Below are 19,435 nucleotides of genomic sequence, written 5' to 3'. Positions count from 1 at the left end.
GTTAAAGACCAGATAATAATCAGTGCTAAAGTAAAATTAGAGTCCAAAGAAAAACATTTGTGTATTTCATTTAGGAAACCCATAATGCTTTGTAACACTACTTTAGTAAGCACATCCTGTATTAAAGGTTTGAGAAATAAATATTTTAATAAATTAAAAAAGTCATAACATTTGCAAATCCAACATATAAATAAAACTGACCTAAAACCATTATCATGTCCACCAAGGAAAACATTCTTCTATTAATAACAGAAAAGGCTTCAAAAACTGATGTTGAAATGTAATTTCTTTTATGCATTAGAAAAAAGAAAGTCAGAGTATACCATTGATTTCCTTGCTATGCCAATTTTTTTTTTGAACAGGTTTAAATAAGGTCTTCAAGTTTCCACCATTTAAATATAAAAAAAAAAATGTGGATTTACTATTCTGGAAGAAACATATCAATATGTTTTTTACATAATCTTTAACAGATACATTTAAAATAGGACAAGTACAGCTAAGACAGTATATCCAAGAACCAAGAAAAGTACTTTCAGCAAACGATCATATTTATCCTCAAGCTCTTTCACCAAAATTTCAAAAAATGTAACAAAGAGGAAAGTCCCTCCAGCAATGCCTTGTAAGAGTGCTGAAGTAATACTGCTGGCCATATTCTGGGCACTCTCAATGGCCATTCCAACTGAGATACCTATAGGTATCATTATACTTACTAAAACAGCCATCTTCACAGCATCCCTCATCGGAGTTTTTGCTTTTGCCATGTTCACCCCCATTGCCACAGCAATTAATGTTTCATGAATTATAACACCGATGAAGAGGTTTAGCACCTTATCTCCTTGTTCCTGCAAACCAAGTGCCAAACCTTCGAAAACTGAATGGGCAGAGAGTGCAAACACTAAGCTGAAAAGCCGAAGGGGACCAGATTTGGAGAGTTCTTGGAAATTTAGGCTATGAGAATGGTGGCTGTGGCCACTTTCATATTGATTGGTGTCCGTGTTAGAAGATATAAATGGGCGTTCATATTCAGAGTCACTACCAGCATCAGATCCTGCATTAAAGGTTTCCAGATCATAGAATGAACGTTTCTCTTTTTGAAATGTTAGCAATGCTTGCTCCACAAAGACTGTGAGAAAAAATCCAACCAGCATAACAGTCTCAGCCAGTGGATAGTCTATGTTCACATTACCCATTTTAAGAACTTCTTCAAACTAGAAAAAAAAAAAACAGACTTCAATATGCATATATGTCCTTCAACTCTTAGCACCACAAACACAAGACACATTTTATGCAATAGAGCACCAAATCTTGAAGTATATGTCAAGCCATATATTGTATAGTAGTGTTAATACAAACAAACAAGAGATGGAGGCCAGGGGTGTGGTTGGAAAACTGCTTCATACAGAGTCTGGTGGCTGGCAAATGACAGTCAGGGCAAGGTGGTTAGAGCGTATTTTACATACCATAGAAACTAAAATGTTTGGAGGTTATCAAACTGTCTAGGATAGTCAACTGACAAAAACTAACACCAAAATAAAATTAACACCGAATTGGCAAATATACCTTAGAAAGCGGTGTCCATCTATTAAACAAAAACAGAACATGTTGTATTTCTGTGTTGCTGTTGCAATTTTACCCTTACTTGGAAAAACATTGTCAGCAAGAGAAGTAGTAAGGTGAAATATCTCTAATGTAATCCAGAACAGAATAAAAAATAAAGAGGTGTTGTAATCCTCACCAGCTCTATCCAGAATTTAAGAGTATAGGAGTGGATATGCACGTACTGCAGTGACTCAGCAACTGCAAATTTTCCCATCTTAAATTTTAATTAGCTGCTGTATTGCTGCACTTAAGAGTTTGAAAACACATTAACTATAGATTAAAAAAATGCAATCTTTTTTTATTTTGTGTAGAGTTGGAATGGGTTCTATTTAAATACTCAGTCCATATTTTTTTTAATTTAGATAAAGTGCATATTTTGATATAGAGCAAGTCTGTGGACATGTTCTACAAAAGGTTGTCAACGGGCGAGTAAGGCACAGACTGCAATAATTATAATTTTCACTGACCTAAAGAAACACATTGTATTGAAAAGTTAGAAAAAATGCAAATAAATATAGTTATACCTTTTCCCTCACTGCAGGAAGCAAGGCGTTGAAGCATGTTGCCAAGAATACTCCTCCGGCAAAGGAGTTACACAAGGAAAGGATCCTTTGTGAGCGAGAAGCTTTCTCAATATCTGGCACTATAAGCTTGACAGGTGCAAGTGAACCCAACATCATCAGCACAAATACTGTGAGCAAGCACAACAGCTTTGCCACTACAAGGTTCATTGTGACAACGGACTTGCTTGGTGATAACAGAGAATGATGCCACGGTCAGGCTGAGGCAGTAATAGCTGATTCAATAAAAGAAGTAGTTCATTAGCATGCTTTTCAGGTAGCTATATTGTAAAAAAAAATAAAAATAAGAGATCAAACATTTATAAATACAGAGGCAAGATGATGTTTCTAGCACACATTTCTAAGAACAAGAAAAAAAATTACTAGACATAGTATTTTTCTATAGAATGTGTCTATGTCTGGAAACAATATGAAACTAAATTACAACTACAACAATTTACACTAAAAAAATGTAAAGGCTATTAACATGTAAATCAAATGCCCTTACATGCTTACATCCACTGCACCATGAATCTGAAAACATGTAATGCATTAGATAGGTGAAGTTTTACTAGCTCATCTAACTACAACATGATGGTAAAGATGGGATTGCACAAGGATGTGTGAATGCAAATGACCTATATGTATGGACATACATATGGACATCAGTAAAAAGACTAATAATGCCATAACAGTTTTTCCCCCTTTTTAACAAACAGTTATTAACAGTAAATATCCTCAAATAACACTATATGCTACCATTGTAACAGTTTAAACAGTGTAGGCAAAGGCAAACGTTGACAAATGTAAAAAGCAGTCATTGTGGACAGTAAAAGTATTACCATAAAATTGCAGGGTTTTTTATTTATTATTAACAATATTAATCCTGCCTGTGCAACATGCAGGAAACTTGGAAGACATGAACAGAAGGCTTTCAGTAATTGGGTTAACATATACGTTAATGATTTCTATTTAAAGGTTAGGGAATCTAAATGAACTTCCAAAAATTTGTATAAGGATCATACCAGGGTAGGGAACTACAGCCTTATATTCTTGATCAATTGTGATCTTAAGATCATGACCAAAGTGTTAGCTGATCGACTTAACACCTTTCTTGGCCTTAGCATAATAGAACCCCTGGCGATAGCAATCAGACTAAGCCCAGATATAAAAGGTATTACATGGGGTTCCATTGAACAAAAATGTAGGTTATATACAGATGATGTGCTGATGAATATTTCCTCCCCTTTGATTACCCTTCCCAATCTCTTCAAAGAACTGGGCATGTTCTGTGGGGTCTGATGGTGAACATTAGCTCTTAATTTGACCCTGCCACAGTCTTTGATTTCCCAACTACAAGATAATTTAAAATTTACATGGAGCAATAAATCTACTCCCTATCTAGGAATCAACCTAAACCCCACATTGGCCACACTATATCAAGCTAAATGCCCCTCTCTCTTTCACATATTTATTAAAGATCCAAAGGAATGGTCCACATCCTGACCATCATGGTTTGGCAGGATAGCGGCAATCAAAATGAATACCCCTCCCAACCTCCCATACCTATTCTGCACTTTACCCATAATGATTCCTAAAGCAATACTAAGAAATATCCAAAACAAATTACTTAGCTTTATAAGGGGCAACAATTCTTTTTCTGTCTTCTGTCTTTTGCGATACCCCCACATTCCCCATATTTGCTGTAAATCTTGAAAATCAATAAAATATTTGAAATACAAAAATAAAAAAAAAAATAAAAATGAGTGCTGCAAACATAGCAATGAAATCCCCATGGTACTCAAATTACTTCACATAGAATCAAGCATTGAATGAGTATTAGGGATCAGAAAATGAATATTAAATCTCAATCTTTGATTGGAAATCTTTCAGTTCCATATCTTCTGTGTATTCCTAAACATACTCTGGTTAGTTTTCCAGACACACACACTTTTCACTTTGGGAAGAACAAAATTACGTAGATTCTGTTGTGGCATACTCATTAGAACAGAGATTCTATTGTGTTGTGTTAATTTGGGACATTTTTTCATGGCAACTTGTTTTTTGAAAATCCCTGACTTTTCCCACAATTTAAATGAATCCAAGATAGACAAAAGAACCACCTTGTAAGGGCCCAAGTAGGTGTACAGGGCTGGGGGCAAGAGTTAGGACTAATCCAAGACCAGAATATGGAGTGGAACCCAGTATACTCACCTATCTCATTGCCGCTGCTTCCATCTTCTTCCTTCTCTTCCTTGTTGTGATCTTTGGGCATCTTGATTAGCTGGTCCAGAATGACCCAACTCCCGCACAGGGATGTCAGGATGTACCAGGTATCCTGGCAACAATGCTGAGCTGCAAATGCAGTGATTTTGAAAGCTGAAGCGAGCAATCAGACAGTTAAGGATGCTTAAAGAGGAAGTAAACTAAAAACAAAAAGAATTACACTTACCTTTAATCCGGCAGATCTCTCCGTGGCACTGGTCCTTCTTGTGATCCGGTCCCGCATCATCCTGGGATACCTCTTTGTCCCAGCGCCACCATCTTTTGCCTTCTGTTCTGGTCTTCTTGCTCCGTCACCAGTTCTTGCACTGCGCAGGTGCGAGATCGGGTGACGTAGTGGCTGTGAAGGGGGGGGGGGGAAAGCCGATCTTACTGCGCATGTGTTATATCGGCATCGCTTTCCCCTTGGAAAAAAAGATACCCCTACTGCTCATGCCAGAGATTAGGGCATGCGCAGAAGGAGCAGCCAGAGCCTCCCGAGATACATGACGTAGGTACGTACATGACATAAGTGCGGCACTTAAAAAAAAAAAAAAAATAACGACCTGCCTGGTTGAAAACTTTTAAAGTGGAACTGTCACTGGAAACAATCTTTCGTGATTGTTTCCAGTGACATATTAACCACCTAGCCGTTAAGCCCGACCTTGGTACGGGCAAAAAAAAAAAAAAAAAGGCTAGGATGGTTAAGCCCGTATTTTTGTCACATGCTTACCTCCATGGTCCCGCTGCACATCCAGCGTCGTTTTCCAATTCTAGCGTCGTCCTCCGTCGATCGTCGTCCGTCGATCTCCAGCGTCAGGTGCCAGCGGGACCGGTAAGATGCCGGCCGGTATCTTTTGTTCCGCCGCCCGGCCGGCGGAACACAAGATACCGGCCGGCATCTTACCTTGACCCGCTGATCGTTCACGTCCTCCTCGTTCCAGCGCCGGATGATCTCTGAAGGGAGAAGCCGTCCGGCGGAGAAAAAAAAACGGACGGCTCCTCTCTGCGTGCGTGATGACGTCGGCGCGTGTGCGGGAAATTCAAATTGAAACTCATTCATTCATTTTGTATTGGATTCAATACAAACTCCTGTATTCAATCCAATACAAAATAATTCAAATAAATACAAAGTTTGTTCTGTAAGTTACAGGTCTACCATTTAAAAAAAAAAATTTCATGAAAAACAGTGGATCACTTTTGGTACAGAAATCTAGACCTCAGTGTAACGCTCAGGTGGTTAATGAACAAATGCTGTACACACAGCGCTGCCCAGTCCTTTTTTAGAGCAGGCAGGGGGACAGATGAGTGAGCATCACCCTGTATGTCCATTGCAGTGCACAGTGGTTGTTCAAAATTGTCAGATTTTCTAAAAAAAAATAAAAAAAAAAAGTTAAAAATTACACCATTTACTCTTGTACTAGATAGAGGGACGTGGCACCTTGGAGACCATACTACCTCTCCTTATTGACCTCAGGAGCAGTTCCTTGTCTGCCCCAATGCACCCATTCCAAAATGACAAGTCAGTGCTATGCAACTTTAAAGGGATGCAGCAGAGATTGGAGCTCCACCAGTCAGTTCATAGGGAGCGATGCTCTTTCAAATTCTGCAGGTTTAATTTATTGCAGGAGAGACAGAGCCTGTCATATCTGCACTAAAAAAACTGCCTGCTTGCAATTTGTTAATTCTTTCATTTAGTTTGCTATACCTCTCCAGTAACATGTATCCTTCTAGTATCCATAGTGACTATACTTCTTTTGGTACACATGACTTTTCAGGACCCAAGCGGCCTTCTCCTGAATTGTTACCAATTATGGCCCAGAACATGTAATAACAGGAATCCCCTGCAATATCTTTTTAGGTTTACTGCATGAGTGCCACCGTTTGGATACATGTATGCTAAAAAAATGAATGCTTCTTATTACAACACTGTGACTGATCAAGAGTATAGAATGAGCAAATCCCACCACTTCAGGGTGCAACCCTGCCCGGTTCATGATCTACCAAGCAGCGGATAGGGTTCCATCTAGGAGATCTACAACACTAGATCCACTAATTGTTTTGTTCTTTACTTAAGGTGACCTCCAAATATGTATTTTTCATCATGCATTTCATTGGGTTCACCCAGGTTGCTAACATGCTCAAATTAAACCCCAGTTCTAGCCATTTCTCCTTACATTTGACCAGACTTCAAAGAAGAAATAACTTGTGTTGAGTCAATTATGTTGCTGCTTATGATAACCTTGGGGGTGCAAGCGCCTCACTTACGGTCTCTGTGACAAGTGAGCGTGAGTTGTCACCAGGAAAGAAAGAAACTGACCACAATAATAACCCAATGAAGATTTTAACCATAATATACTAAAAAAATACAGATTTTGATACAATCTTTGTTATTACTATAAAGATTTACCATCATTACCTGCCACACATTCCTAGCAATAAGGCAATAAAAAACTGTAAAGGTTTCACTTCCTATGATATATAATTCTAATATAAACACAAAGGCCGGAAGCTGGGCTATAAACGTTTAGAATTAGAATATTTATAAGAAAAACAATAAATCTTATACATTTGCATATATTCTGCATAGACAGCACACAAGACACAGGCACTGTTAACCCTTTCGTGTGTAGTCACCTTCTACTACAAGCTTTCATTGCCCGGGCAGATGCAACAGCGTCACAGCATCCGGAAATCTTGGCTCCAACATTACCAGAACTGCATTTGCTTTACTGTATCACACATCCGCCCGGATTGTTGATTGGCTTTAAATGACGCAATACCTTATAACGTGATTGGCTGAGACCGAAAGCCCCAATTTACGCAGCTTATGTGCTAACCCTACGCACGACCCTGCAGCCCACTTTTAACCAATGCGCATGTGCAACTTTTCGCTCCGTATGGGCCACGCCTTCTTCCCCGCCCTCCGAACCTCTCCAGGCAATTTACGTCACAGAGAGTGCAGAATTAGATTTATTAACCATTTCTCGGCCACCAGCGTTTTACATGTTTTCAGGAATGCGTCTACTGTGTATGCATGTATTATTTTTTACCCTTTCTTCAAATAGCTCCATTTCCAACTGTCTTTGTTAATTCAGTTGTTTCTTACTGAGAAAAGGCCCCTCCTGCCTTCACTCTTTCATCACCTTATATCATCTTCTATGTTTGGTCCTATACAACTGTACATAGAGTGGGGAGGACATGGGATTGCAGACGTTACTCCCCCAACCCAACAACTCAATAAATATACACACACATATATATATTATTACTAAGTATTTATATAGCGCCATCATATTACACAGCGTTGTACAAAGTCCTTAGTTGTGTCACTAACTGTTCCTCAAAGGGGCTCACAATCTAATGTCCCCACCATGGTCATATGTCATATATATATATAAAAGACACTACAACAATTTTAACTGCCAATAAGGTGTGAAAAACCACATAAGTATGCCAGCGACATTAGGTGAAAGGTGAGGGAGGGCTGGGAACTTCTTTTAATCCTGTCAGGTGAACAGTGAAGCACTGACGCTGAACCTTCTTATATAACCTGCTGGCTCCCGCCTAGAAGCTTCCAGAAGTCCACCACAGTTTCCCACCAGAACATAGAAAAAAGGTAAAAAAAAACATTGCATTAGACATATTTAGATAAATAAACAGTAAAATAGGATCATTGATGGAAAAAAGAGATGAGAAAGAATGGAGGAATAGGGGAAACTGGGAGAACGTCGCAAGCCCATGTCAGTGGGCACAAATAAATTGTTAGTCCACTTTTTCATTCAACATTTTTGCCAGGCTTTGAGGAGCCTTTGGGTCAATTTCACATTACTAAGTTGGTGACAAAATCCCATCCTGCTTCCCCATTTTTGTGTCTTTCATCAGCTGCTGTCCTAACAAAAAGCATGTGAATTCAAGAAGGACAGCAATAAAACTATCTCCCAATAAACACAACAAAATATTATACAGTTGGACTTTAATATTATGCAGCTGCACATGGCCAAGTCCTAAAACCCCCAACTGTCCCTGATTTTGAAGGACAGAGGGTGTTTCCTCCTCAGTTTTCCCTCTTGAGTGGATAAAAAAGTACCACTCTATAAAAAAAGTAATAAAAAATTATTTTTTTGCTTTAAAATTGTTCAATTTGTTATTTGGTTAAATTAGTTTTGTCTGTGCCAAAACAATTGTTTTATATGACCCAAAAGGAGATGGATTTGACAGTAGAATGGGATGTGCAAGATTGTCAAATATTGGCTGATTCTATGTGGTCAGCCTCTTTAAATATGTCAGTAATAGAGGCTAATGATAAAGTTTTGTTAAGATGGTACATGGTGCCTGCCTGGATTCATAAACTTAATTCCACCATTTATCCATTGTATTTTAGAGGATGTGGACGGTCGGGCACCATGTTTCATACATGGTGGTCCTAAAGTTCAAAGATTCTGCATTCGTATCTATACCCTTACCTATACAATTACGCAAATTAATATCCCTAAATGGTCAGAGAGCGCTTTATTTTCCCAATTTACAGATCCGGTACCTAGAACACATTGTAGATTGGTCAAATATATTTTATTCTATCACAATTGTCAGTTAGTGGAAGGCATCATCTATCCCCCTTGATTTCACCAAGCATAAACTAAATTGGATCATGACCAACGACAAACTAACTTGTACCCTACAAAACAATATGAACAAATTCTTTAAGACCTGGGACCCTTAGATAGTTTATAATCAACATTAAATCTTTTGTGAGAAACCACTGCTATATTTGGACCCTAAACCCCTCCTTTGTTCTTACCCTACCTGACCCTTGAGTGGTACTCATCAGAGGTACTCACTTTCATCTTGTCTTTGTTTTGTTCTGTTTTTTGATTGGTTATATTATAATTTATTTCTTAAAGAAAATCTGTGTACAGGTAGATAGTAATATAGCTAATATCTCCTATCTGTTTATACAGTTGTTACACTAGTTTCCTATGTGTGTGATAAGTTTTGCATCTGTGAATATTGTTCTGTCTTTTCTTTACATATAGGTATACATGTAACAACTCAAGAAGTTTTAATAAAGCTTGTGTTTTCTTTGACTGTACACAGAAGTAGAGATCCATCTTCAAAAAGTAGAAAGCATGAAGTTGGACCTTATTGACCAAAAAGTGGGTGAAAACTGAGCATGACTTTACAGCACATAGCTTGTAATGTCATGCTTTTTATTTTTTCTATTTAGGTTAGGCTCAAACAAATGGGGACTATTTAGTAATTGAAGGTGTGCAGAGTTGAAAACATATGAGTCAGATCAAATCTAGTCAGATTGGTTGAGAAATCCCACCAGATTTAGAATTTCAGTGTTGGAATTCAAAATAAAAACAGGTGAATGGGAAAAAATGTCTATGATTTTACTTGGTTAACAGTCACATTGTTCAGGAACACTTAATTTTTATAAGGCTGCACTGACATAATTCCTGACATTGGCCGCAGCCCTCCGTAGAAAATGGAAACAGGTGTGTAAATGCAGCAGCCGGTCATTGGATGATCCCAAACTTAGCGAACTTTTGCCCACACACTATAATGATATACCCCACTGAATACTATAGTAATCAGCAGCAGTTGAGACTTTGTGCAGAGTATAAAATATACAGCACAACTCAAAGTGCAGACTTCCTTTTCCCCTTAGAATTAAATTCAAGCTTCTGTGCTTTGCCTTTAAATCTGTATTGATAAGGGCTTTCAGCATTGGAGTGTTAACGAAAAAATATTCAATATGGGTATGCGATGTGAGAGTTGTCGGATTCTGGCATCATGACACCACTATGGGAGAAGTTTCTTCCCCTTTGAGTGACACATTGTAATGCGCCTGGGCACACAAACCACAACCAACTCCAGATATGCTCCAATCAGGCTTTATTCAATGTCATAATGCACAGCAAGGGTTAAGTCCAAACAAGCAAAGTACAAGAGGGTAAGGCAAAGACAAGTCAAGAACAATCCAAGGTCAGGGCTGGCAGCAGGCAGAATGGTCAGTAACAATCTGAGGTCAGGGCAGGCAGAGTTCAAGCAGAGTCAATTTCAGACCAGGTCACTATGACAAAAGATGAGAAAAGCAGGTAAACTTAACCAACACAAGGACGCACCCAAGCACACTGTGTTCACAGAGGCTTATAGCGGACAATGGTGTACAGGACAGACTCTCCTTAAATGGCCACAGTGACCAATGACCTTGCGCCACCTGGCGCCGTCTGATAGGAGACTCACTGAATCCCCTGCGGCCAATTGAACTTACTATGTCCCGCCCCGGGGCGAGGCAGCCGAGTGCCATGCCCTCGGGGGGTACAAGAGGGACGCATTATAGCATGCGCACCTCTTCCCACAGCACCCGTAGGACGTGCACTACTTTGCACATGCAAAGGAGTGCTGAGAGCAGGAGTATCAGTAACCACATCCGAAGGGATGCAAGGGATGCCGCCTGGCTGAACAGTAGTTTTGCCAGGACGGATCCCTCCGCCTGCAGAGAGAGACAAGCTGCGAGCAGAGCAGCAGCCTCGGCCTTGCTGCCTGCTACAGCGGCGTCTCCCTCTGTGGCTGGGACCCCCAGGGACACCGCGGGCTCGCAGGACGGGTAAGTTCCTTACACACATGGCTTCCTGCACATGCACAGTCCAGAGCTCGTAAGTTTAGTGGTCTGTAGGTCCAAAAAGGATGGCGACCACTGATCTGGTTTGTAAACCTGCTTTGTCAACGCTTGAGTTCATGTCTGTAGGGTTGTTCCATTGCAAAATCTGTCAGTTTATTGTTCCTATTGTTTAAAAAAATTAAGAGTTGGCCTCTTATGCTTGTATTTGTTCTTTTTAAATTCTTAAAATAAAAATGTATTGAAACTAAAAAGAGGTGTTTCTAGTTTGTTAGAGAGGGCATTATCCAAGAGGCATCTATGGTAATCATAGAATAAATTCCGAAGCTTTCCCATAAAATGTGCAGAAGTTTTTCTGTTTGACCTTTTGTCTGATGTATTTTGGAAGGCATTAAAAGGGTCCTGTGACATCTGGGTCATTTAGGTCTAGACGTAACCTCATAACTAGTTTCATGGTAGATGTTGATTATCAACACTATATGGGAAAAGAATACCATCATGGAAATGCTGTTCTTGGTAAAAATAGGACCTATGTTTCTTTACCATTTTCATAGGAAGGTGGGTTCCTGAAGGAAAATAGTTCATAAAAAGCAGTGAAGAGCAGTTTGATAAAGTGATGAAGCACTAAGATTTGAGGTCTGCAAGTAAGCACCACTCCTAAAATGGTAAGTGGTTAGGTATATTTTGGCACTCAGCACTGCTAACTGTAAATGCTTGTGTACATAGGCATTGCTTTTTTGCACTTCAGGTGCAGTTCAACATGAATGTCCAATACAGGTTAGCAGATTTTCCTTTCCCCCTTTAGTAAATACAAACACAGTAAATAGAGAATGACTGCTACAAGGATGTGTATGACCTGATAGGCACTGGGTTGTTGTGAACTCAGCATGTCCTGTTGTGGATGTGTTTGTTTTACAGAAGACAGAAGGCAAGGTAAATACAGCCTTTTGCATGTGGTAGCTGCACTGAACTTTTAAAATAAATTTCTTCCAGGAACATCAGTGTACACAAATCGTGAATTAAATAAATGACTGAAACTAATAGCATGAGCATTATTGTTTAAAACTATTTCTGTGTCTAGTTTGGACACATATATGTTCATGGCAGGATACATATTTACAATTAGTAGTGAAATATACATACAAGCGTGATTTAAGTGGTATGCACAAAAATGTCTTTACTACTTCTCTCCTTTAGTGCATGCATTTTGTTCATGGCTGCCCTGACCATAAGCAAAAGGCTCACTATGATACTTTTTGAGATATGTAATACTTTTTAATTATTTAAAACTAATACAAACCACCATATTTTAAATGATTAGGATTGAAAGTGCTTTCATCAGAAAATATAGGGGTTCGAGTTACCAAAATCAACAGTTGCTGAGAACAAGCATGGCTGGACTTAAGCAACGTATACATGTTAGATTATTATCACCCAAGAATGAAATGAAAAATGAAAATATAGCTTATGTACAGGGGTCCCCTTTGTGCCATGCCGGGCTAAATATCTATAGTATTCAGTCAGATTCAGCTGAACTTGTTCTTGTGATGTTGAAGAATTGCAGCTCTCAAAGCTGTTTTATCATCTGTACCAGTGTAGGAAATACTTCAGCATCTACATCCATACATCACAAACACTTTAGTCCAATCACCATGGAATATGACACAGCAGATGTAATTTTTCCATGATCAGGAAGTGTGAAAGTTGTTGAACCACTCTGTTCTAATAACATCCTATATAATAAATCTCATACTTGTCAAAAAGTCTGCATAGGCATTAAAAAGAAAGCATAATTGGTCGGTGTTGTCTTCCCTCTACATAGTAAACTTTTGTATCCTATAGCCTACATCTTATTATGTCATACAAAAAGGAGAGAAAAGCTGGGTTTTTATTTTTGGCTAAATCTTTTTATGTATATATGTGTGTATAATAAAAGGGATTAAACATTATATTATGGTATAATCCATTAGTTGAATGGTACAAAGTCAAGAAAAAAAAACTCAACCAAGTCTTTCTTACTGCTTACAAAACGTATGGTTTTCAGGACAAAATGCTAGACAAAAGATCAGTTGTCTATTTTAATTGAGAGGTTAATGATAAAAAAGACTGAAGTATATATATATATGGATCCCGATGCATTTCGCTGGTTAGGATTACCTCAGGGAATGGGAAGAACCAGTAAGAACCACTGGTAAAAAAAAAGGGGGTTGTTTAACACTAAACTCAGTAATAGGAAACACAGTTCATTATAAGTTTCAAAAAAAGATAATCAAGAAGTATTAATATGAAAACCAATACAGTATTTAAGATAAAATAAACATAGATTAAGTAAGTAAAAAAATCCTATTACAGCAGCAAAAATATAATCACTATACTTAAATTGTGTCCAAATTTTAAGTAAAAACCAAAGAATATGAAAATTATATGAGAGTCAAAAAAGACAGGAGGTGCATACTAAATAAATAATAATAAATGTAAAGTAGTTTTTGGTGCCTGGTTATGAGGAAAGACTGAACTCCTGGATAAGTGACAACTACGGCTGAGGAGAGTGGGGTCAAACCAGACACACAGCGCTTATGGTTAGCTTTTTAACTTTTATGTCTGTTTTCACCTTGCCCTCTTCCACCAGCTCACTCACCTGAGATAGTATGTTTTTACCTGAACTGTACTTCTTGCTTTAAACTAATACTTTGTATGAATTTTGTATGAGACTGATGTACAGTGTGGTTTTTAAGCCTCACTGGGAGTGAAAGTGACAATACATTCTTGCAGTCCAGATGCGGCGCCTTTATGTGGGTATTGTTTGCTGCAGTTTTTGTAGCGATCAGCCATTCTAGGAATAGATAATATATGTGAGAACATCACTAGGTTGATGTCTAGGAGGTGGTCTGATTGAGAAAGAGACTGTATTCCATTAGTAGCACTTCTCACCTGTGTGAGGTTTAGGTGACTTCACACAGAAGGATTGCAGAGTGAAAGTGTGACTGACAGGGATCTGACTGAAAAAAAAACAGTTGATCCTTGCTTCTGGCACATGTCAAGATGCCCACATTTTCTGAATGGCAAGCCAGTGGGCAGTGCCGCGCAGAATGTTCTTTGTAACGCTTGGGGAGACAGGGCCACTAGGGGACAGAAAAGACAGCTAGCAGAAAAGTGTTGCGAGCACTGAAACGGGCCAAGGCGCAGAGTCTAAGCAGCAACCAGGCCTTCTCCAGGACCTCCAGTGGTGAGGATGTTGCACTGCTGGTTACCACCAGGTTGAGGTCCTTGGGCACACCAGGGTGGGCAGGAAGACACATGGACCCAAATCACAAGGCAAAAGAATTATAAAGGAAGGCCAGGGTCAAGGCAGGCAGCAAGGAAAAGAGGTCAGATCACAATCCAGGGGTCAAATACCAGGAAACCAGGAAATAGAAACTAGTGACACAGGGGCTACTGCAAACACATTTAACACAGATTACACTGGAACAAAGAGGAAAAGGTGACACAGGAATATCAACAGACAGAGAAAGATATTGAAACAGTATAAGGGAATGGCCTGGAAACAACAGACTGGGCAACAAGGGGTTAACACAGGCACTGGACAAGGGGAACACTGATTAGGTAACAGGAACTAGCTCTATATAGAACTATGGGCTCAGCACTAGTGGAGACAAGTTGCACGAACACTGAGTGCTGTGTCTGAGCTAGCTAAATAGCCAATGGTGATTTAGAGGCTATTTTCTCATTGGTATTGGATTCAATACAAAATAACTGTATTGAATCCAACACAAAGTTACCATTATATAATTTATATATATTTATAATATATATATTTTACACATGCTACTGTACAAATATATTACAGGTTTCAGTATTTGATGCACCCTTGTTTTAACAGATTTTTGTGTTTTTTTATTTAAAGTTTATTATTAAATGTATTTATTATTGGACATATTTCGTTGAGTTCTGCCTAAGAATTATAGGCCTACAATGTAAAAAAAATTTCCATGCAAAACAACGTACTGCTTTTGGCATGAAAATACTGACATAATTAGACCGCCAGGGAGATTAAAGGAAAAATTCAGGAATCACTGAGAGTTTACCCAGTGATTTGGTAATGACAACAAATCCTGATGTTTGGATCTAAGAAGGAAACACAGGCCTTATGAAAAACTGTGCCCCAGTAAAAATTCAATTGAAACTATGTTATTCTTAAAAGGTGTGCAACCCTAAATCCAGCTATTTTGTTATCAGGGACTGAAAGCTTGGAAATGGGAGGATATAATTATGATGAGGTAATGAAATGTAAGTATGATGAATCAGTAAGGGTGAAGGATTCCCCAATCAAAGATGATGATCTTACTTTTTTTATAGATAGGTCTTGTTTTAAAGAAGTGGGATATCTAGTTTCTTGATACTTTGTTGTCACTTGAGATGAAGTTATATTTCAACTGAAACTAGCCAAAGTGCCAGAGCTAATGGCTCTGTTGTAGGCCTGCATATTAGGTAAAGGGAAGAAACTAAATGTGTGCACTGACTTGCAGTATGTATTTGGCATATGTCATGATTTTGGTTAGATGTGGAAATTGAGGGATTTTATGACAACTAGTGGAAAGCCCATAAAACATGCTGAGCTCATTAAGAAAGTCCTCGAGGCACTTTGGTTTCCAAACAATGTAGGCATAATAAAATGTGAAGCACATACCAGAGGCACTGATGAAATTTCATTTGGAAATGAAAAAGCTAATGCCATGGCTAAATTAGCATTAAATGGTACCAAACCGACAGAGATCTTTGTGACCACTTCCTCTCATGAGGAACCGGATCAGGAGACTTAACAGTCTTAAAAAAACTGCAGTTGTAAACTAATGAGAAATAAAAAAATAAATAAAAGATCAAAGGTGTACTGAGAAAATTGGACTTTGGACCCATAAGGATGGTAGATTCTGTGCACCTCCTATGCTGTATACATATCTAGCTGAGGCAATGGATGGCCCATATCATTTGTCCAAAGGATCCATGATTTCAGCAGTAACCACACATTGGACTGTCTAAGGATTCACTACTATTGCAAAACAATTTTGTCATGGATTTGAGATGTGTCATAAATCGATGGAAAACTCATAAAATCTTGTGTGAAACTATTTACCTAAAGCCTTGTATCCCCTTTAGAGGTTGCAAATTGATTATGTTCAATTACCAAAATTTTAGCAATTTTAGTATGTTCTGGTGTGCGTAGATATGTTTTCTGTTTGGCCAGCTGTCAGTGTTACTGCTTCAATCACAGCCAAAAAACTGTTGCAAGAAATTGTGTGCAGATATGGCCTGGTGGAATCAGTAGAATCAGATCCTGATTATCAGAAGTTATGGAGGCCTCAAGATTAAACAGAGGTTTCACACACCATATCAAGAAAGATATAATGGCATAATAAAAATGTCTTGCTGAAATTTTTGAACCTGTCTCTATGGGTGCAAATCCTTCCCCTCCTTCTGTTAAAGTCTATTAGACATATTAGGGAATGTTATTGTTAAGGTCTCAAATAGAGTACTTGTGTTCATTAGTGAAGGGTATTTTTATTTTATTTACATTCCACCAGAAAATTTGGTATGACTTTTCAGTCTCTGATTAATTTTTTATTTGCCGACATTACTCATTTTCCCTGGGATACTTCCATCTGATCATAACATTACATATCAGCTTTCCATGTTGATTTCCAATATCTTGTTCACGTCAAGCAGGTATTATTACCATATTGCTTTATACATATCCTCACACTAACTTATAATTATCAATAAAAAAAAGTTTTTCCTTACATTCACAGTTATCCTTTTTCAAGTAATTCTACATCTATACCAGTAGCAGGTCAGCCTCTTTCCTTCACAAGCCATATTAATTGCTTTTATTGTTTTGAAAATTTCTCCACAATAAGGTACAAATAAGTTATCTTCATTATTGGATATAAAACTTTTATAACTATAGTTTACTATATGTATCATTTGAACTAATTTATACCAATCCAGACACATGCTTTGAAAACATATGCTACTCAATGTACTTTCTTATTTTGTACTATATTTTGTCGCAGTACTCTGATCCCTCAAAAAGCCCCCTGGGAAAGCCCATAGTGGGCGCAATGCATCGGCTAAAGAGTGATCAACCTATATTTCTTTTATGTTAGCCACCACCTTTAGTACCCATTAAATCCAATAATTTGTGGAAAGGGCATGTTTAGCCCTAAAAGTGTATTAACCTAGCAAACTTCTGTGTTAATACGTGTGTATATTATTTTTTGTATTTATCCTACTTTGTATGTTCAAGTAAATAAACTTTGTTTTAGATATATTTCTCTATTACTAAAACTATCTGCCTGAAAAAGCCTACTCTCTATCCTCCTGTTACGCTTATGTTTAAACCAAACTAGGCTTGGCAGCTGAATACACATACCCTATAGAGAATTAAGCCCACTCTCCTTATACTGAGTCCTGCCTACACAGAGAATATACACCCACTTACTTACTTGCCCCGAAAGAACACTTGCACCTTTGACATTAAGGGACTTTATTTATTTGAAGTGGCATACAAATGAATCTTTATATTTATCAAGTTGGTATGCAAATCAGTCTTTTTCTTTGTCCAAATCCTTGGAAGTGGGATGTTTTTTTTAATGGTATAGATTTACTCTGAATAAATGAGTGAATGACTGGATGGCCAAAGAATGAGGATATGAGAGGTTTGAATTGCAGGACCCTATGGGTATTATTTGGGCTTTTTGTATGGCCATTTTGTAAGAGTACGAATGCATTCGTTTGAGGTGAAAAAATGATTACCTAGGTTTAAGTGACCCAGTAACAAATCTAAGACTATGGCTCATGTGGGAAGGACAGGGTAAGGTGTGTGTGTGTGTGGCTCAAATAATAAGTGTGAAAACTGTTTTGAAACCTGCAAAAATAATTTTGGTAAATGTAATACACCCATAGTTAAAGCTGCAGACTTGGTATTTCCACAGATATCCTCACAATGGATACATTACAACTCAGTTTGTATTGTACATTTGAAGAAAAGCAATGAAAGATTTTAGGGTTGATATATGGGATGAAAGATGTGCTGCATTTGTAAAGAATCAGATCTTTATGCTCAAGAGATGGCTGGAGTCAGGGTATTCTTGCAGAAAGGTCAACAGAGATATCTTGGGTACAGCTTTGGGGACAGTTGGAATTGAAATGGGAACATTAAATACTATAGATTTAGAAGTGTTAAGAAACAAATGAAGGAGTCTGGCTTAACATGTAGGTGATGGAGTGAAGGCACAATTACACATTAATCATATACAGGTAGTCCCCGACATAAGGACATCGGAGGGGCTACCCTGCTTGCTTATGCTCAGGAGGCTTGATGGGGGAGGGGGCAGTTTGCATGACTTGCAGAAGAAATATTTTGCAAAACACAGCTGAGGTTGTGGGTGATCTCTTCTGCAAGCTCTTGTAACTCTTTAATGACCAAGACACTCTGCAGTTTTTTCTTTTTGCATATCAAAGCTCCAGAAGTTAATGAATGTCTAGGCGCCACAAAGTTTTTTTTTTTTTTGCTTTGTGATTAGCTCAAAGTGAGGATTTTTTACAGTGACTGACACCACGCTGCCTAATAATATGTTCAAACATCTGTCCTAACTGCATTTATTAAAATAAAATACCTGTTCCGACTAACATACAAATTCAACTTAAGAGCAAACCTACAGTCCCTATCTCATATGTACCCCGGGGACTACCTGTATTGGAAAATCTACAATATGCTCATATTGATGCTACTGTTTCTTTGTCAGATACCACCTAATGAATTTTAATGTGTTAGTTGCTGGGCTGGTAAAACAGCAGGAAGAGGTTTATCTTGCTTTTCCCTGCACCCAAATACAATCTGAGTTGTCAGAAGACCTCAGGTTGATGATCACATCCCTTTATGAAAGACAATTTCCACACAATCTAAAAAAGCAAGCTAGAAAGGTGGTGCCTAAGTTTGCAATGAGTCACATAAGTGGGTGGTAACACAATGTAATGGTTGTTCAAATCTAACTTGCACAGTTTCTTCTTTAGTACCCATCTCAGGGACTGAAAACAGTGCTTTTACTGCTATTAACCCCCCTAGCGGTATTCCCGAGTGTGACTTGGGGTGGATTTTACATGCTAAAAGTGGTAATCCCGAGACACACTTGGGGTCACTTAAAACTAAATAAAAACGCTGGTCCCCGCAGGTCCTCGGGCGGCATCCTCCCTCTTCGATTTTCTACCTGCAACTGCAGAGACGTTCTATGGGGTTTCTCGGTGCGCCGATGTGGGCGGGAGGAGCGGCGAGAAATTAAAATAATTTTGTATTGGATTCAATACAAAATAACTGTATCCAATACAATGA

At 38.4% G+C, this 19,435-nt stretch overlaps 1 protein-coding gene across 3 annotated transcripts; it reads right to left on the bottom strand.

Moving 5' to 3' along the window:
- Positions 1–121: 121 nt before the first annotated feature.
- SLC39A3 (solute carrier family 39 member 3) lies at positions 122–7,285 on the bottom strand. 3 transcript variants are annotated; one of them, XM_072404998.1, is made up of 3 exons: positions 7,059–7,285; positions 2,124–3,870; positions 122–1,208 (listed from the first exon to the last, which is right to left on the bottom strand). In XM_072404998.1, exons 2-3 carry the CDS (start codon positions 2,328–2,330, stop codon positions 477–479), a joined length of 939 nt encoding a protein of 312 aa, XP_072261099.1. In that variant the 5' UTR covers positions 2,331–3,870; positions 7,059–7,285; the 3' UTR covers positions 122–476. The 3 variants fall into 3 exon arrangements, with proteins under 3 accessions (XP_072261099.1, XP_072261098.1, XP_072261100.1); XM_072404997.1 differs by having other exon boundaries at positions 2,124–2,440; XM_072404999.1 differs by having other exon boundaries at positions 2,124–2,395.
- Positions 7,286–19,435: the final 12,150 nt, after the last annotated feature.

The sequence above is a fragment of the Pyxicephalus adspersus genome, chromosome 3, assembly GCF_032062135.1.
Source record: "Pyxicephalus adspersus chromosome 3, UCB_Pads_2.0, whole genome shotgun sequence".
NCBI lineage: Eukaryota > Metazoa > Chordata > Amphibia > Anura > Pyxicephalidae > Pyxicephalus > Pyxicephalus adspersus.
This window is presented reverse-complemented; position numbering and strand designations above follow the sequence as displayed.